Raw genomic sequence first — 20,254 nt, 5'->3', positions numbered from 1 at the left:
GCTGACCCTGGATGCTTAGGGAGATGCGGATTCAACTTCATTAGTGCAAATGAAGACTCCTTGCAAAAATTCTTGAAGATCACCCTCCCCTAGGGAACTAGCCTCAGCCTTAACTCTGAGATGGCCTTGCGACAGGTGAGGTGTTAGGAAACTGGAAGAGGGACTGCCAGGTTCCCCGGCCCTTCCTCTGGTCTGCTGCTGTCACCTGGGACCTCCAGGTACAGACACAGCACGGGCTCCCCGCCCCATCCACCCATCCAGCTCTGGGGGCGGTCCAGCCAGCTTCCCCAGAGTCTAGAGCTAAAAGCAGCAGTTCGGACACCCTGGAGTTCATCTCTAGTTTTCGTGGAGGCGGTCAGGATGTGGTTGTTGCTGGCCACCCATCCGGCTCCCAGTTTTAATTCAAGCTTGACTAGATTTGCGTTGTTTTCATCTTGAAATTCTCCAGTCTATGAGCACGTCCCTCACTATCAGTCTTGTGCTTTAGGTATTCCGTATTTGGTGAATGATCGTCAGTGACTTCTCTTGCTTCCTGTCTCGGTGAGAAGGTCCTCACATCATTCTTCAGTAGCACATGGCCTCTTCCTTACTCTGTGCCTTGGAACGTGTCCTCTACTCTGAAATGTCCTTCCCTCAGGCCCTGGTTAGCGTTAGGATTCCTTCAGGATTGAACTCAAACACCGCTCCAGCTGAGACGCCTTCTCCGGCTTGCCCTCCCTTCGTCTGTACTGGCCACCTCTCGGTCCTCACGCTGCGTGTCTCAGCACGGCACATGGCACCGGCGTGTCCCTCGCAACTGTCCTATTACAAGCTCCACTGGGACCAGACTCTTGCATTGTGTGTTCCTAGCGTGTAACTAATAGGGCATCTGGAAAACACAGACATAGGTGAATGAATGCATATGGTCCTGGTCATACTGGGTCAAATCTTTGAAAGCATTTCCTATTACAGGAAAGGAATCCCTTTATTACACCTTGAAACTCAACACTGGAATGCCTTCTCCTTTCCAGTAATTTCCCCGTTCCACTCAACAAACCTCCCCAAGTTCTTAAGAATCATGAGATTTTGAGGCAGTAAAACAACATTATGAGAACAACAACTACAAACCTTTTTTTTGTTTGTCTTCCTTGACATTTACGTCCCATATCTGATCAGAAATTTGTAACTCAAACGAACTGTTCGTGATGATGAGCCATTCTTAACACAGGACTGATGGAACACCTCTCTCCCCGAAGGTCACAGTGCTGTGCACACATGATCTGAGCAGTCCAGAGTACACACGAAGGAGGGCGACCACCCGCTCAGAATTTGCCGTGCTCTGACCATCCAACTACGTGAAGTTGACTTTTTGCCTCTCTGGGCCCTGGAAAGACCAGAACCGAGTTCAGGTCTGCAGTGGCAGTAGCTGTGTTCTGACCGCCACTGTTACATTCCAGAACCTTCTGGGTAGTGTCAGGTCAGAAACGGAGCTAATTCAGCAGCGGCAGGAAAGCAAGAGTCAGGTCTTAGAGTAATGCCTGTCATAAAGCTACACGAAGTGGCCTGGTGGGAGGGGGGTGGGGGGGTGGGCGCAGACTTGACAGGCTATTACAGCGGCTTCGGTGGGCAGGGCCTGTAGTCCTTCATCGTAGGCTCGTAAGTCCAGGCCCCAGGTTGGGCATTTTGTGGAGAAGCAGCGTGATCTGGGGGAATCGGCTCTGGATTAAGAAGAGAGAGCTTAGGTTGTTTGATCGCAAAAATTGTGTGTGTCCTTAGTGAAGTCCTTATTCCCTTCAGACCGATAAATGGAGAGCATTGGACTGAATGCTCCCTGGGCCTCTTACCGCCTTGGAGTAGAAGGCTTTCTTGCAGAATGAAAGCTTTCAGAACTCCCGCACTTCAGAGGTCGGTCTCACCGCCTGCAGCGCTCCGTCTGGGCTCCTGTTCTCAGGTTGACCACCGTTTATTCTTCTTCATACGTGTCCGTACCAAACACCGTGATGCATCGTAAGCTCGCTGCGGGCAGAAGGCTATTCGTTCGCGTTTGTGTCCGTACGTGGTGTCGGCACACATCCCCCTCTCCTTGCCTTGACCTGTGACTCTCCTCTGAATCTTCTCTGCACTTTCGCCTGTACGTCTTTGCTGTCTGGGGAAGACGGACTCCACCTCCCCACCTCTGGCCCTGACTCCACGGAGCTTTTTATATTCCCACCCACCCTGGTGGCTCATCTTGAGAAAGCCACGTGCATTTCTCCTGTCTCCTACCGCCGTCCCCCCTGTCACGCCCCCGCCACCCACAGTGTGGCATTCTGGCCCCACCGCCCCACAAAAACTGCTTTGGAGAAGTTTCCAGAATATCTTATTGTCGAATCCAGAAGGATCCTGGGGCGTTTTCATCGTCGCGGCTAGAAGTGCCTTGTTCTTCAAGCTCTCCCATGAGGCCCTGCCTCTGACCGCCCTCTGCCCTGTCCCTCTTAGATTCCTCTTTCTTGCTATTCTCTGTGGTGCTCTCCTGGGCTCTTGGCTCTTTCCACTTACATCCCCTCCTGGACAGTTCCATGCATGCCTGTGGCTCCCGCTGCGGGGGGCGCCCCCCAGAGCTGTCGCTGCAGCCTGAAAACCACTCCCGCAACTGCTCTCCAGCCCCAGTCACGTTGAGTGGGGCGTATCCAGACCTGGGCTCATCAGTCTCCCCGCAAATTGCTTTCTCGTGTTTCTTCTACTGGGGCCCTGGTCCCACAATGGTGGTCTCTCCCCCTCACCCCCACAACCAGCCAGTTGCCTCTGAGGTTTAGGCCTTCGGCAGTTTCACACGGACGCTTGCAGTAGCCTCTTAGCTGTCTCCCTCCATATCCCTCTTGTATAATCCGTCCACCACATTGTAGCCAGAAAGGACTTTTCTAGAATTCAGATTTGACCTTGTGGCCCTTGCTACTCGAATCTTCTGTGCCTGACTTGACTGTTAGACACAACTTCTGTTCCTTAGCGTGCAGGATCATCTGAGACCCAGGCACCCACTGCGTCCGCAGCTCCCCTGGTGTCCTTCCCCCGCCCCGTGCGCTGGCCTCCTTGTCAGGGACAGGTGTGCGCCTTCTCACCACTGGGCCTGGCCCAGGACACTCTGTCGTTCGGATACCATTTCTCCCTGTCCTGCCAGCAAGTCCAGCTTGGCCTTTAGGACTCGAACCACTTGTCCCCTTTGCTAAGAAGCCTTCGCCTTGCTGCCCGGGCAGAAGGAGGTGCCTGCTCCGCCCAGGTCCTGCCGCACCCTGTCCTCGTGTCTGCCATGGCACTTGACGTGCTCGAGGGGCTGTTTACAGGTCAGCCCCCCCCCCATACATAGTGAGCCCCCGAAGCGTCAGAGCTTCTTCACTTGGCCTTGTTCCCCAGCTCTCCGCCCAGAGCCTGGCACACATTGGGAGCTTCACATGCCGCTCAGGGACTCGGCCCGTCTTCCCCAGGCATCACCTGTGGGGGAGAGCCCACACTCCTAGCCCAGACCGGGGCTTTGCACCGTTCACTTCTGCCTGCTTTTTGAGGGACGTGTTCCAGGCTTTTCCAAAAAGACCGGTCTACTTCCTGACCCCCGAACATCCCGCTCTCTTCCTAGTCTCTCCTTCACAAATTGAATATGTTAATGGAGTGGAGACCCGAGTAGACCCCACACGTCAGGGTCTACGTTCAGGGAGTAAGAGCGCCTTGCCTTTTAGAATAAACGGAGCAGCTCTGCATTATGTAGCCTCTTGTCCCCTGATAGCACTCCCTCATCCCTCTTGTGAAGACCCTGGCAGGCGTCAGCTGCACGTGGGCCAGCCTGCCTGATGATAATTGCCCGTCATTTAAGGGCCAGAGCCAAGTACCATTCCCCGCTCCTTTAAATTAGATAAAACCCAGGGCTGTGGCTTGCAAGTGATGGAAGTCCACTGGGCGAGTTAAAGGTTCAGAGAGAACGGGACCCATTATAATGAGAGCATTTGCACGGCCAGTGATTCCGTCGACACTGTGGCTCCGAGGTTCCTTGGGGTATGCTGAAATACGAAGCCAGAGGACCTTTGAAAGTGGTTGGAGGAATTTATTTTAATTGGAAATGGTGGTAGCGTTCTTGCGCTTGGAGTGAACTCTACGGACCACGCACGGGGGTGAACGGGCTTTGTGTAAAGAGCCACAGAGGAGCTCAGGACCTTGGCCCCACTCTGTCTCGGGTTCCTTCCGCTCCTGCACGCCTACAGAGGGGACGGGATCGTGAGGTCCGTGCCTCCCGCCCTCCCTCCCCAATTCCCTTCTCCTCCTTCCTTTCCTGGGTCCGCATTCCTATTTCATACTCTGTGTTTAATAAAAATTACATAATGGTGCCTAAGTCAATCTAGATGAGAGGCCTTCAAATGACAATGAGATCTAGGGTAAATCCATCAGAATGGCCCCAAGAAAAACGAAGACAGTCTTGTGTTTAGATTTGTAAGAGTTACAAAGTAACTATAGATCATTTTTCTCCGCAGGTCCCGTGCCCTCTTAACTAAGCCCTTCACGTGCGTTTCCTTATTTCATACTCACGGTTCACAGATAAGGAAACTGAGGCTCAGAGAAGTTGAGACACTTGCCCAAGATCAGTGGCGATGATGACTGGCAGAGCGAGAATTACCTATAAGATACAGGCAGAAACTCTTTACCGAGTGGCAAAACCAGGTGTAAACTCCAGTCTGACTGTAAAGCCCAACCTTTTAAATACTGTGCCTCGATGCCCGGTGACTCCAAAGAATCCTGTTCCTGAATGTAACTGCAGGCTTGCCTCCTAACGGCGCTGCTGTTCATGGAGAGAGCCTGTTTTTGGTTCTGTGTCCTCATGACAGTATCCGTGCTCAAGTTGAACAGCGTGGGATTTCTGAGGCCGTTCATACACTTGTTCAATCTGCCTTTACTTTCTCACTTTTGTATTTTTAGATGCATCATCCCATTCAGATGAAACCTGCCGATAGTGAAAAGTCAAACGGTAGGTGGTGACCAACTGTCTCATTTAATACTGTCTGTTTCTTTCAATTAAGAAGTCAGGTGGGGGAGGGAGGCGGCGGCCCCACTTGCTTCGGCTCTGGGGGAGGAGGGGAGAGCTGCTGCAGGGAACTTGCCCTGCGGGTGTCTTAGCTGGAGCACCGCGGGAGCCGCTCCCCTGCCTCAGTTCACCTCTGGTGTCAAGATCTGTGAAGACGTTACAAGAAGTGGTTTTCGGGGTCCCTCCGTTTGAGGCTTGCTCCGTGTGGTGGCTCTGTGGCCTTTGCATCTTGTTGATCTCCTGGCACAGAGCAACCCAGGACACCCGATGGGGAGGAGGGACCTCACAGTGTGCGGAGCAGATGAGCTGGAAAGGGCTCACCCGCTGTGGATCGGCCGGCTGTCTCTTTTCTCCCTCTGGCGTGTTCCTCAATGGCACTCTTTTCTCTCAGTTGTACCGATGCATTTGCATCCGAATTCATTCAGAATTCAGTGGGCTGATTAAATAAACGGATGCTCAGTACTAAAATATGCATGTGATGAGGTCCGGGAAGTAATTGAGATTTAGCTCTCCGACACAGGGGAGGGCTGATAGCCACACTGCGCTCTCATAAGTTTCTGCTTCCGTTTACACCCGCCTCTGTCCCGGTTTTGTTCTTTGACTTTCCTGAAGTGCATGTTGAAGGAACCCTCTACCTTCTCAGACCTGGGCGCGGCTCCGCCCCACAAGACTGATACAATCAGCACTGTTTGCCTCCAGGAGCAGGTCTGCACCTCATTAATTAGTAATCAGGGCAGAAGCCCTGCGCTTGGAGAGCGGCGTATCTGCAAATGTAAATGATGATTGGGGTCTAAGGCTCTCCGCAAGGTACTCAGGGTTTTTTTTGTTTTTTGGGTTTTTTTTGTTTTGTTTTGTTTTGTTTTGTTTTTGGCTGATTGTAGTGCATCCCATTTTCTGGCTTCTTCACAGACGAGGTAGGAAGTTTTGAAGAAAAGGCCAGGTGGGAGCGTGGCGTTAGTAGCACCCAGTTTGTCTGTAAGGGAGTAGGCTTCTGCGCCCTGCCCACTGCCTTCTCACCTGCCGCACCCCTGCCCTAGGGTCTCTTCCCATCCCCTACCCCTACTACCTTAACCACGAACACATCCAGCGTCAGAGGGTCTGAAGTCCCCCGGGACCTCGGGCAGGTCTCTTGGGTCCTTTATTCAGCAGTTACTCTTTGGTGACCGCTGTGCACCAGGCGCATTGCCAGGGGCTGGGGCTGCCGCAGTGAATCTGAAGACGACTACGGCTACACGGAGACACTGACCTGACCCTTGGAACTTCCCGACCTTCAGTCTACTGATCCGGTGGTCACTTAAAGACTGAACTTTAATCTCCTCATTCATGAAATGGGAATAAATGTAGCCGCCTCTTGTAGGTTGGCTTTTTTTTTTTTTTTTAGATTCATATAGGATCTTCATAACAATGCTTTGCAAAGGATAGAGCACCACTTCTGTAAAATGCAGATTATCGTTATGACCCAGATTTTTCCACGGCCTCAGAGAGCTCTGCACTGAGAGTGTCTACAGGAAGAAGGCCAGGTACCCATGCCGGTTCCTGAGCCTTTTTGCTCCAGAAGTACCCACTTACAGTCTGGTCTGTTCTATTCCTCGTGGAGAGAGGACTCATGTATTTGGGATGGACGCTGCCCGTGAAGGTCATCTTGGAGCTTCTGGCCACCAAGAGATGCTCTCTTTCCTTTGGACTCCTAATTCTCTCAACTGTGTCAGGACAAGGGCCACGGAGGAACGTTTGTCTTATTTCTGAACCTTAAGTCGCGGTTGTTAAAACAAGATGAATTGGAGAATTGAACTGGAAATACTTGACCTGAAATACCCAAGTAGTGGGACCATGAAGGGGTTTCTTCTTTAGCATTTGCTGCTGTGTGGGCACAGACCTGACTTAGAGAACCCATCCTGTAGGCTGGCCACCTGGAGGTCTCCAGAGTGTTGGTCGCCCTTGTTTCCAGTGGCAGATCCGGACACTGAGGGTGATCTTTGCTCTGGGTCTAGAACCGCAGCAACAGAGTGGATGTGCCATTGGCGAGCCCAGCAGGGCACGATCTCAGGTGCCAAGCAGGATTAGACACCGTTTTACTAAGATGAGAGCATCCCTAAAAATGCCATTGTCCAAGAAGCAACTCAGGGTGGCAGTTAAAAGCTCTCTGGGGGAGTCCAGACTTGACCCCTGACCCTGCATACATTAGCTGTGTCCGTGGGAATGTCCCGTGACCTCAGCTGTCCCCCGTATCTCCAGCTATAAGAGGAGGCTGCCGTGGTCTGCAGTCTGAACACTTCCTGTATGGCCCACCTTACAGGGTTGTTCAAGGAGCACATAAGTTAACATCTACAAAGAACTTAGCATAATACCTGCCAAGGTATTCACTCTGTCGTCGGCTCATTTGTGGCTTCCCGAGGCAGCCGGTTTAGTGCGTTCTGAGCAGCAGAGGCCGGCACTTCCAGCCTTGGGTTTTCATACCAAAGCACAGATCTGTATACACAAGGGAAAATTCACTCCCACATACCTTCTCGTTGGGCCAGCTCCTCCTTTGCTTTGTAGATTGACCTTCATTTTCTGAGTTCTCAGGAAAAAAAAAAAAAGCCAAAAAATATAAGTGGACTGAAGCAGCTCCTTTTAAATCATGTGTCTTTATGGAGGTGCAAAGTCTGTGCCTCACCTTGCATAGACTGAACCGGCTTCAGGGTTCTCCTTGGACCTGATTGAGGAGTCAGGAGAAATGTATCATTTTCGAAAACAAGTGATAAAAGCCACAAGCCCTTTCTGATTGCACATGGCAGTTTTGACAGGTAAGCATAGTTTCCAAAGCTCCTAGAGCACAAAGATTTCTTTGGCTCAGATGCTCTCAGTAGTTGTGAAAGAAGAATAACGAGGTCTAATTGCACCTTTATTGAGTTTGCTGACATTTATGGATTGCACAAAGGACTCATCACAGTTAGACAGTTACCGTCTTCATTATCAGTATGTTCGCCTTTCGGAAACTTTGTATTTGCTCAGCAAGAAAGGGCTGCTAATCACAGATTAATTAGTGATGGACAAATGAATTCCGGAAAGCAATCGCTCTTTGAAGCCTTTGTCCATCTAGAGATTCTGACAAAGGGAACTGCCATGGTGAGCCCAGAAATGTTAGGCTGCTCATAGATCTGCCCTGCCCTTCGGTATTTTGCCGAACGAACGGGCTCTCCAAATCTCCAGGCTTCCTATAGCCTGCCCTCTTAATTGGCTCTGATTTAAGCTGCAGCCTCTAGCACATTTCTGCAAACTCACAGCATTATACTTCTGCCCTGGTGTTTCTAACTGTGCCAGGTGTCAAAAAAAAAAAAAAAAAAAATCCATTCCGGATCAGCAGTAAAATATTGGGGCCTTTAAGAAGAACACACACATTGAATAAATACCCAGATTTCCACAGAATCCAAGTTGTCTTGTTTTTCCATTGCATCCGGTTGAGTCATGGCAGGGGAGGAGGCTTGAGGAGGTGCGGGTTCCAGGTCACAGCTTACCCTGGCACCAACACAGTTACAGTCTTTCATTCTGTCTACCTTGAGAGGGCTGCTTTTCCGGCTCTCTTTGCGAGGCAGAAAAAGGTACCAGCTGCGCACAAGTCAAAAGTAAGTGCAGTTGCGAGATCTGCTGCTTGTCTAGCTCTAAGTGCTAAGAAAAGCGTAGAGGTTGCCTTTGGTTCTGTGCTGGGGGTCTCAGCGACCAACCAGCGTTCACTCTTCTGTCATGCTCCTGGTTGAGAGGGGTTTGTTTTGTTTTGTTTCTTTCTTTTTTCACTCTGTGGACAGAGCATAAATTTATTCTGCTTTAACCTTAACTCCAACCTCCCAACTTGTCAGGGGTCCTTAAACCTCACATCCAGAAACGCCACGTCAGCCCTTTCTCTTTTCTCAAGGCCTCCGAAAACCCCTGGTGTCCCTGTGTCAAGTTCAGGGCTCGCAGGGTCAAGATCACTAAATGTTGTCTGGGAGGTGCAGGCCTGCAAGCCTCCAGTGAAAATGGGATTCACAGGGTGTTCCCATCCGGTCACTTTGTGACTCACTGGAAGAGGAAGAAATAATTTTGAAATTCAAAGCAGAGAGACTCACGGATTTGGAGGCAGTAATTAAATGCCATATGTTAGCACTAACACATTGAAAAGTTGTTAATTAATTCAGGCCGCCCTGAATCCAGGTGTGACTTTGACAGATTATACACCGGGGTGTTAGCGCAGACTTACAATTAGGGATTTTTTTTTTAAATGAAAGTTTCTATTCCCTAAACTGAAAAATCCCCCCTTAAAAACTTAAAATGTTAACCCTCTCTCCTACCACCGGAGGAGAACTTGCAACGGTCGCCGGTATGGAACACCTTTTCGGCTCTGTGGTTGTTAGCGATGGCACTTACCCCACACCTGCACAGAGTTCTCTACACAAAGTATCCGCCTTTACTCATTCATGGGTTATCCTGAAGGAAAGTAGACTTTCCTCCTGGAAGGCAGAGACCTTGCCTTTTCATTCTTTTTTTTTTTTTTTTTTTTTTTTTTTTTTTTTTTTTTTTAAATTTCCGTAAGGCACTTAATACTATAAACACAGTAGGTATATTTCAGCAGTCTGCATTCCCGGGGATAGAACACAGACACTGCCGGAGTACTGACGAAAAGCCCCACCAAGAAATTCATCAGAAATTGATGCAAAATGTTAAGTGAAATGGCAAGATAATTATGTTTATGTAAAATGGTGACAAAGCTGTTTAGGGGTCCTCCGAGTGGGAATCCCAAGAATGAGTCTTACAAATAAATTTCCACTGGGAAAACTTGAAGGAGGTTAAAGCTGGCACTGGGTAGTCATCCCCGTTCGCCACTAAAGCACGGGGAGCCCTCTGCTAAAAACCACAGAGGACTTCCGCTAACACGACTGCGAACATCCGGCTTCTCTGACGCGGCGCAGGCGCAGGAGGAAATCCGCTTTTTGGAAAGCCTGTGGATCGTGTAGGTTTCCACTTTATTTCCTCAGCGGCTGCTTGTTAGTGGAGAAAGAGTTCGCCTCCGTCACCCTGCCCAGATTTGGCCCGTCGTGATGCCCGGGAAGCCGGGGCTTGTTTACTGGTGATTTCCAGCAGTTCGTACTCTTCATCTTGGGTTAAAAATTATTTTTTAGCTTAGTCACGAGCTGCCCATTTAGTCTGCTCCGGCATCACCCCGAAGCTCAAGACCGGCAACATGCTTCAGCTGCGTACCACCGTGATAGGTTTACCAGTGAAATCAGGGACTCACTGGGGATTTGTCATTGGCTTTTGTTGGAAAGAACTAAAGCTGGATTCTTCAGGATAAGAAGAAATTCAACAGGATTTGTTTTTTGAGTTTTGCTTTGTTTTTTTTTTAACTCTCAAGAAGCTATCAGCCATAGCTTCCTCAAGTAGGAGTCCTAGAGATGGGGGGGGGGGGGGGGTTAAGGCTGCGACTGGAAGTTTCCCACTGCCTGCTCTGCTAGGCTTCAGTCCGGTCCTGCCCATCGCGGGGATGCCTCGTTCCCTTGGGGCCACCGTGTACTCCTGGTCACCCTGGTGTTGGTGAGCACGGATGCTTAACTCACTTGCACCGCTTCCCAGTCCCGCACTGGTGGCTCACCTGCTCCGACGGGAGAGAGAAGAGCTTCGGAGGCGTGAAATCGTTCATCTGCAGGAGGGAAGTCAGTGACGCCACTGCCCACGTCCAGCTTGCTGAGGCTCAACGCAGGCAGCGGCCGTGGACCGAGTTTTCCTTCCCTCATACCTTGAGCCACCCTGCAGAAGCCGCCGGAATCGCTGCCCCCATCCTTCCGCCAGGCTCTCCCCAAGCTCTTTAAAGTCCGCCTTAAATGCCACGTTCTCCGCCCGTCAAACCTTTCTCGAGCTCTTGGCGCATGCTGCGCCGCTCACAGTCCTGTGGCATCGTGGTCTCCGCTGGCGTCCCTCGGAGCCCTTGTTTTCCTGCCGGGTCTCAGGAGCTGCCAAGTGCAGAGGGTGGCTGGCAGGTGGGATCCTGGGCTCTGGCGTTGTCCTGCCCCAAGCATGCAGCTGGGCCGCCTTCTCTCCGTTACTGAGGAGAGACAGCGAGGAAAGAGAAGACTTTAAACCTCATTCTGTGGGTGACAAGACTGAGGTCCACAGAAGTCCACTCGCTCACTCCCCAAGGTCACACATCAGCGTGACGGCAGCGCTGGGACCAGGCAAGTCTCCCGCCCCCGCCCCACGCTCCTCTGGAGGCCACCTCACCGTCCTCTGCTCTCGTAGGGAAGGGCTGGGAGTAGGGCATCAGGTGCGGCCCCGGGCAAGTTCCTTCACTGCCCCGCTTCAGAGCCAACGAGAACCACGTCTTTCGTGTCTTCCTTCCGGTCTGGGGCTCTGTGGGGAGAGCATTTAGCTGCCTCACTGAGGCCCCTCGGAGCTGCTCCATCCAATATGGTGTCACATGTGGCTTTTTAAAATTAGATTAAAATTAAGTCACAGTAACAGTTGAGTTCCTCAGTCACACTAGCCAGGTTCCAGGTGCCCACATGGCTTTAGCTACTGCAGCGGACATCCGAGACGGAGCGGTTCCCTTCCTGGCGGGTCCTCCCAGGCCGTCTGCTCCAGAGCAAACCTCCCTGTGTCATGATGCCCCAGCATCACCAGCGGCTCTCTCCCAGCTCCCCGGGGGCCCGGGCCGGCTTGACTCAGGCACCAAAAGCACCTGGCCCTGGAAATTCTATAACACAGTCTTGTCGGTTAAGTGGAAATGAGACACTGACTCTCCAGGGAAAGAATAACCGAGAGATAAAAGCCAGTTAGATGGCAGTGATGAGGTTATGGTACAGCTACAACAGCAAGGGTTCCTACACAGGGATGGATGGCAGGGCCCCTCCCGAAGCCAGGACTGCCTCTCAGGTGGTGCAGCTGGCTGTCCTTCCTTTAAATTTCAAGAAATGGGTTAAAATGCGACATGGGAAATGAAACTCCCCATGGGCATGTAGGGTGGGTTTTTTGTTTTGTTTTGTTTTGTTTTCATTGTAAAATGGAGGCAGGGGAAGGTTTGGTTTTGTTTTTTGTTTTTTGTCTTTTCTCTTTCCTAAAGAGGACTGCAAACACTGTCCTGAAATCAGTTATAAGTGTGCCTTTGAGGCTAAACGTAGGCCAGTTATCCTGAGCACAAGCTTGTAGATTTTGAGGAAAATCTCCCAGGTCATCAGAGGTAAACCTTCCCTAGTCTGTACCTCCTGGCAGGTTCCAGGATGGAATTGGTTTCTTGTTGTCATGATACCCAAAATGTATTTTTGCTCATCAGGAGTCCTGCCTCTGGGTGTGTAGAACAGTATTATTCCCTCCTTGTTCTTTTTTGTTATGGGTTCCCGATGGGGTCATCCTGGTGCGATCCTCGGGTAGCCCCAGTCCCATTCTTTCCTTGGAATTGCCGTCCTCTTCACTTGCAAACCCTGTGTTGTCCTGCTTAGAGCTGCACAGCCAGTGCAACGGACAGACGGACAGACAGACGGCCATGGAAGGTCTTTACTGGCTCTCCAGAGAGATGAGCATCTCCCTTATCTCTTCTTACTGTCTGGATCCATGGATCCAAAGCTATTTGAAGTTGGGGGAGAAGGTTTTCCCCACTGAATGCTTTATTAAAAGTTCTGTTTCCTATCCCACTCCCTCTGTTCCTTTCTTTCCCTGACCTTTTTCTTTCTCTGCCATTCTTCAAGTTAAAAGAATATCTACAAAAAAAAAAAAAATGTTTTTAGCCTGTATTCTAAAGTATCTCTATGGAATGGTGGTATTTGAGCAACTCCACGGAGCTTGAACAAATTAGGGAAAACCGAGTTTCCAAACAGGGTTGGGAAGAGAGGACCTCACAGTGTTCCGTGTCCTCTGAAGATGTCATGTTGGTAAGAACAAGCCCCAGAAGGAGGCAGTGTTCAGGAAGGGAGAGTAGAAGCAGGACTGCGGGTGGGGGGGAGGGGGGGTGGAGAAGGGAAGGCAGCCTGGAAGTCGAAAGAGCTGGCCTTCGGCCCACGCTGGGTCTCACATGGCCGGGACCCGGTTTGATGTGGTAATGAAGCGTGATTACAAGAAACGGGATAAAATGGCCTTTGCTCATTCATTATTTTTATCTCCTAGCTGTGGAAGACCGAAAATTGTTCATAGGAATGGTTTCGAAGAAATGTAATGAGAATGATATCAGGGTGATGTTTTCTCCATTTGGCCAGATAGAAGAATGCCGGATTCTCCGGGGACCCGACGGGCTGAGTCGAGGTGAGTGTGCTGTCTGCAAAGTCTCTTCCCTCAAGTGCTAATTGGAAGTCTGTGTCACCATCAAGGTAGATGTAGCCACCGCACACAGCAAGAGGTCACCCTGTAATGCGTCCCGTGTGATCAAGTTGTCCAACCTGAACTTTTCACCGTAGTCGAAGTGATCACCTTGTATTTCTCAGGTCGACAAGGTCTCGATGCCAACTTATTAGCTCAGGCTGTCCCGGCCAGCCCGGAGGCCGACAGGCTGTCCTGTCGTTCATATCCCTTTCCATCTCACACTGAAGTAGATGTTGGCGGGTGAGGGAGAGATGGGGAGGAGGAGAGAGAATATCTGTTGTTTTCATCCGAGTCTCCAGCTTTCTGCCCATGCCCGAGAGAAATGGGGAGGGGACAGGCCGCTTGATGGCGATAGAAACCGAGGACAAACGTCAGTGGTCCCCCGTAGCGCAGAGCAGGTAGGGACTCAGAATAATAACTGGGCCTGTCCTGGGGTCTCAGGCTTTGATTTCAAAGAGCAGAACTCCTGGAGGCCTGAGCGCAGGAAGTCCATGAAGTGGCAGAGATGACGCGGTCCAGGAGATGGCAGGTTCCTCTTTGTCACCATGACGGAACCGGCCACTGTGGCTTCGAGCATTGAGGAAAACCAGTGTTTTTGCCAGCAGCCACCCACGGCAGCTGGAGCTAACTGTTTCTTTCCATGTTTGCCTCCCCTTGGACAGCGCCACACAGACCCTTCCCTCCACCGCTCGCAAGCGCTCCAGCATTCACCCTCATCTGACCGTGTTTCCCGAGACAGCCCAGGAGGCCTGAGTCAGAGTGTATCTGTAAAACATATCCTCCAGTTCTTCTAAGAGCTCCGTATGTTTGCAGACAAAGAGCATTTCATTCTCTTAATGTGCTTATCGATACAGTTTCCGTGGGGCTAATTAGAAACTTCTTTTCATTCCCGGTCTCAGGTTCTGGGACAGCACTGCCATCTCGAACCACATGCCGAAAGCAAAGGTTGGCCCTTGAGTCCCAAAGCGCTAATTTCCACCCATCTCCCTCATTTTAGCTAAGTTCAGCACCACGTGAGGAAGAACATTGGTTCCTTTGACTTAGAGACGTGACACTTCCCGGTGTCAGCTGCGGGAACCGCAGGCGCAGAGAACCGGAGTTTTCCGCCCACGTCCACCTGCAGAGCCCCACAAGGAGGTAGCCTAGGGGGACAGGAGGAGGAAGCCACGAGCCTGCGGTCCCTGTGCTTTCCTCCGAAGGTGGCTTGGGAATGACGGCCGGAGCGTTCCCTGATCGCTCCGAAGGTTGTCACTCGCCGCACGGAAAACGCGTGCCGCTCTGGAAGCTGAACAGGACCCGCACAGATGCGGTGCCCGGGGCCGAGCCATAGCACAGCACCCACGCTGTCGCCGGCGGCACCCACAGCCGCGCCCCGTGCCAGCGACCGCACAACCTCCGGTGCAAGGGGACGCGGGGGGACCTCGGTCCCGGGGCCCTCTGTGCCACCGCAGCACATGGACTCCGTGAGAGCTTCCAGTCACGTCGGATCATCTGATTGTGCCGCAGTCGCGATAGATTCGTGCCCACTCAGGCGGGCCAGCCGGGGGGAGAGGCCCCGGGGAGCGGCGGTGCGGCTAGACAGAATAAAGTAGGGAGGCAACGCGAGATCGCATTTTCAGGGTCCTTTCCCGCTGCCCTTGTAGCAGTCAGAACCACCATCCCCGCCTGTCCTTATTCACCGTCACACTTCCGTGTTGGCGGCTTTTCATGCACCCAGGCATGCAGCGCGGGGAAGGAACAGAAAGGCAGGCCCCTGAGGAAATCCCAGTGGCATTTATAGTGGCTTAGAGGTCAGTGACCCCCGACGTCCAGTCCCAGGACTTCTGACATGAACTGTAACCAGAGTCAGTTCGTTTCCGTGTCTCCGCCCCTCAGTCTCCCCCTTTGCAGATGGCAGCAGTCACCACACGCGCCCCGCTCACCTCCTCGGGCGTCGCTAGCTCCCCGGTGTGGGAGATGTCCTGTCTAAGCGGACGATCCCCAGGGCCTAGCGACACCGTGACCGCTGCTCTCCCTCTGCCGGAGGGGGCGCGCTACGCACTCTCTCTGTCCGGCCAGCGCAGACCGTAATGAAGAGCGCTGTGCCTGCGGTGTGTAGAGCTCCTTCAGCATCCGGGAGGGATTTCTGCAGATAAGATTTTAAAGCAGCCCCAGCTTTCGCAGGAAAGAGCAGGACGCAGTCCTCGACAAGAGCGCTTGGCTCATTTGATCTGCCGTGTGGTTGATGAGCCAGCATTGGACACCCAGAGCAGCTTGATTTCTGAGACAAGTTATGGGAGCAGCCTCGTCCGTATTTTATGCGGATGCCGGCCCGGTGTGAAGAGTCAGATGCTCCTCCCTGCCCTTTTTCTTCTTCTTCTCCTTCTTCTTCTTAACAGAAAAGTAATTTCTGGTGAACTGATGAGGATTCCCTGTGGCAAAAAGGAAAATACTCATTTATAACCGTTTGTTCTGAAATACAAAGGCAGACAGTGGTAGGTTTTTCAATTAGCGAGACCCGGGGACTCCTGGGTACAGGGGACTGCTCCTGAATCAGTGTATTTGTTAAAAGAACAATTCTCTTTCGTGCTACTATTTTGCTTTCATTAAAGAATTGCAGTTTTCAATCAAATATTAATAAGTGTCTCCCGTTAGTGGCTCTGCAGATAAGGGGTGCTCAGCGTTTCTGTTCTCAAGGCCTGTTGCCAGCTCGGCCACTGCAGATGTAAATAAATACATAAATAAGTGAAAGGGAAAGCTTGGCTGCTCTGAAAAGCACTTTCTAATACTAAACCGAGTGTTGAACTAGTCAGTAAAAAAGTTTTCGAATCAAACCATCCGATCATCAGGGAGAGGGACAGAAAAGTGGTTCACCTCTCTGGCTTTGCCTTTGCCCTTGCCCACTTCGGCTGCGGGAACGCAGACAAGAGAGGCAGTTAGTGAGTGGCGCTAGCTCCCCTGCGGGTGTCTCCTGTCATCTCTTCTCCGCTACTTCAGTAGTTTCTGCCCCTCCCCGCAGGCTATGAAGTAGAAGCTTCTCCGCCCCACTGATTCGGAGTGCGGGTAGCCAGGACCCACGGCTCTGCTATACTTAGAATCACCATCTTTTAAACAAAACTCCTCATCTCCATGTTGGCAAGAAGGGCTATTTACAGAGTCCCATCAGTGCTCCCCAGCGTCCAGATTTGTGCCATGTTCCCCCCCCCACCCCCCCAAGGAATTGTCGTGACTGTCCACGGACCGCAGCCATCATCTGCCAGGCACACTGAGACCAGCACTCAGCAGATGTCAGGAGTCTGACTCTCCTGACACGGTATGCCCGCACCTAAGTGCGCATTTTCCCCTTTTGGGGGGCAGTGACCCGTTCTGCCATCTCTTCTAATTTGGAAAACCTGGTTTGGGCTGCTTTCAGGCCCCTTCACAACACTCTGATCCCTCTGCAGTGGCAGGCCAACCCCCAGGCTTGCCGTATGAACCTTGTTTGAGAAAGCGAGCAGGAGGCCACGGCGTCCATGCGTGGGAAGTCACATGGGATGTTTGCTCTCAGAAGCAAAGCTCACGTCATCCAAGCCAGTGCAGTTAGTTGTCAGCGTCCCCTTAGCATCTTGATTTCCTAAAATACACATGTTCTCACTTACCCATAATCCCACAGTCAGAATGGACTATTTGGGTACAGTCTACAGGGTTTTCTGCACCATGGCAACGATTATCTGTAACTCGGAGACAATGAAAGAGTTTATTTCATTTTTCTCTCCCATAAAGTATAGTCAAATCTTCACTGCCATTTAAGGTAACTTTCTGCTTGTTTAAGAATATTCCAGCTGTGTTTATGGTGTTCCAACATTCTCCTGCCAAAACCCTTGACAAATGAATTGGCAATATTTTCGGGGATGTTGGCGAGCACAGACTGGTTGTAGCCATTAAATCCTCATTTGTTTCTGTTATATCTGATCAGAATATTAGGATCGGGCTTTTGACTTTAAAAACATGTACACAGAGCAGACTCCGTTTTGATCACGACGTTGTAGGCTTGCCCACAACGTAGTATCTACACATATGTGGAAACTCGTATCAAATGCCCCTGGGTTATTAACTGCATTCTGTCATCTTATTCTGAATACAATCTTCAAATCTCATCTCAGGGGTGAAACTTTGTAAACTCTTAAGTCCTGCTCTGCCCTCAGCCTCGGGTGCCATAAACGAGTGATCTCTCCATGCCAATTTTAAATAAACTAACCCAACATCAGGGACAGTGCATTGGAGTGTTAGTTTTGATGCTCTCTTATTATACTGGTAACGTATGTTTTAATAAATCGTGCCACTGCTAAAAAGATACAGCAAGGAAAATTGGCTGCATTGAGAACTTTCTTTGGGAATTTATAAACAAGTTTTCCATAGGCTGAAAGCTCCTTCATGCTGCACAAGTTATTTTAAATTATGCTTCCCTCAGTTGAAACATAGCAGGCTGCTGCTTCCCTTGCAAAGAAGCAGCAGAAAAGCAGGAGGCCCTGGCATTGTATGTGCCTTAAAAGTGCCCGTTCTCTCTCTCTTTCTGCAGACCAAGAATTCATCAAGTTCTCTCAAAATTCTCTTGCAACTGAGAGAAAAGGTAGAACACCTGAGTGAAGACAGCTTTTCAGTTGAGATGACAAGTGTAATAGATGTGTTCCAGAATCTTCTCTGTGACAGGGCCACGTGATTTCCTTAGATCCTGTCTGTAGGAGGAAATTACTTGGAGAAACCTTTCCCCAGTCAATCATTTATCTGTTTTAGCAGCAAGAAGGCAAAACCTCACCGAACAGGGAGGAGTTCAGCTCCTTTCATTTCTGTTAGCAATCTGTGACATTCTGAAAGTGGAGAGCATAAATAATTGTAAGGTAAATTACAGGTTGGCCACATTTAAGGAGGGAATTTTTCTTTTCCTCCCCCCCCTCCCCCCCCCCCCCGCTATTATGTTTTTGGAGAGGCTTTAAGACAATAATATACAGGCTATCTTACCTAACAACAACAAAAACCCTTCATTTCCTTGGTACCTGTGTCTTTTTCTCTGTTGTAGTGTTTCCTGCATTTTGGTCAGTAGCCAGAGAACTTACTACTGAGACAGTACATCCAGTAATCTAGAACAGAGGAGGGCTGGCCCTGTAAGGTCAGAGCAGTTAATTCTGTCAAGACCCAGTGGGCTCCATTGTACTCAAAATCTTGTTTTTCATAAAAAGGGGCCAGTTGACCTAAGTTACTTTTGTCCAGTGGAAGGCCAGTCCTTTGGCTTGTAGAAGAAGCTAGCAGCCAGTCTTGATGCAAGGAGCTTCTATGACCCTATATTCTTGAAAAGCCACGGATCTGAGGCCTAATCCTAAAGCCACGTAGAAAAGAAAAATTAAAATCCAGCCATAGGACTAATACAGCCTCCTGTTTTAACAGAAGCCACAAAGGTTCACAAGCTACCAAACCATGAAACATTCAGTCCTGAAGTTGTGGAACTTCATCCAGAATGGCATAGAGAGGGGAATTTTCGACATGTGCTCTCACTTTATAAACGACAGTAATTGTCTCTCCTAAGTAATTGAACACAGCACACGGTACCAAAGTTGACAGAGCCCCTGAGGAGACGGGTTCTCTCTTACTGCACCACTGCCAATAGAGTAAAAAGGTTAAAGAAGTCATCAGATTTGTCAGATCATTTTTCTGGATGCAGTAAGGGTTGTATAATTAGAAGCATCAGTCGAGCTTTTAATTGCAGGTTTCAGAAAGGAAAGAGCAATGGTTCGAGTTTATAGAGATGGAATTTTATCATTCTATTGCTAATCCTTCTGAGACCAGCTAATTGCTATTTCTTTCTCACTAAGTTACTTTAAAAAGTTCTACTTGTTCTGAAATTGTGGTAAATGCATCAACTGTGCCTTATTGATTTCTGTTGACATTTTACATGTGTTTTTTTTTTTTTATGCATTCTTAACCTCCATTTGGAAACTGTCAGTTTGGCACATGTTCCTGGATAATAAGAGCAAACGAAGTGAATGACACAATCTCCATGACTGTTAAAGGCAGAGTTAGCCCAGGCTTCACACGATGTCCAGGATCTCTCCATTAGATTAATTGCATTTGCCCCCATTGTAGTCTCAAGAAATGGAAAAAGAAAATTCTTAGTGTTACTTCTTTCTGTTAATGATGTCGGTGATATTCACAATGTTCTTGAAAAAGGGTATTACTTTGAGGTGGATGGTAAATTTGGGGCTAATTGTAGAGCTGAGTTGGAATACAGAAGCCAAGTAGAGGTGGTATCCTATGTCCCACACTCTTACCCACGTCTTCTAGACGCCTTAGAGAAGGCTCCAGATAGCTTTACTGATGACAAGCTACAGCCAGTGGAGGTGCAGACAGTGTGCTTCAGTAGTGAGTTTCACTAGCTGCTATAATGTCAGAGAAGTATTTGAAACAGCTCGGCATTCATAGCAAGCTAGACTTCAGGCTTCATAAAGCCAGCTGGACCGGGAGGTGAATGAGAGATGAATCTCCCATGTACTAAGAGTTTTGTTGTATTAAAAATTACAGCATGATGCCAAAAAAAAAATGCATTGACTTATTTTCATGACTGGATGTTTTTGTGCTTTGGGGAAAATGGACAGGTGTTGCTTTCTCTTATTGCTGTTTGATTAAAAGGTGCTAATGCAGTATTGACTTGATAATCTCACCAGGTACACATGCAGAGCAAACGAAGAAAATCTATTTGATGGCTCAGAAATTGACTTGCATAAACCAAACAGTCCGCTGGCTGTTTGGATGCGGAACAACCTATTTGGCTTACTGGCCACAGGGCAAGAGCCAGAATCCCACTTCCCGCGCGTTCACTCCGAAATGACAACAGGCTTCAGCCACTCAGTGTTTAGATCTGCCTCATTTGGAAATCTTTTAAGTAGTAATAATAATAATGTTTTGAAGAAATTGAGTGGAACA

General features: G+C 49.8%; 1 protein-coding gene across 16 annotated transcripts in view; it reads left to right on the top strand.

The window, feature by feature from the left end:
* Positions 1 to 20,254, top strand: part of CELF2 (CUGBP Elav-like family member 2) — an 832,193-nt gene that overhangs the window by 741,437 nt on the left and 70,502 nt on the right. For 15 of the 16 annotated variants that reach the window (XM_019460830.2, XM_019460833.2, XM_019460824.2 and 12 more), the window contains 2 exons: positions 4,918 to 4,966; positions 13,130 to 13,264. In XM_019460830.2, the coding sequence (XP_019316375.1) occupies positions 4,918 to 4,966; positions 13,130 to 13,264 (184 nt within the window). Of the gene's footprint in view, positions 1 to 4,917; positions 4,967 to 13,129; positions 13,265 to 20,254 lie in introns of those variants that run through there. The other variant, XM_019460834.2, reaches the window with a different exon arrangement.

Source organism: Panthera pardus, unplaced genomic scaffold, assembly GCF_024362965.1.
Source record: "Panthera pardus isolate Hobbes unplaced genomic scaffold, ASM2436296v1 HiC_scaffold_6, whole genome shotgun sequence".
Classification (NCBI taxonomy): Eukaryota; Metazoa; Chordata; class Mammalia; order Carnivora; family Felidae; genus Panthera; species Panthera pardus.
This window is presented reverse-complemented; position numbering and strand designations above follow the sequence as displayed.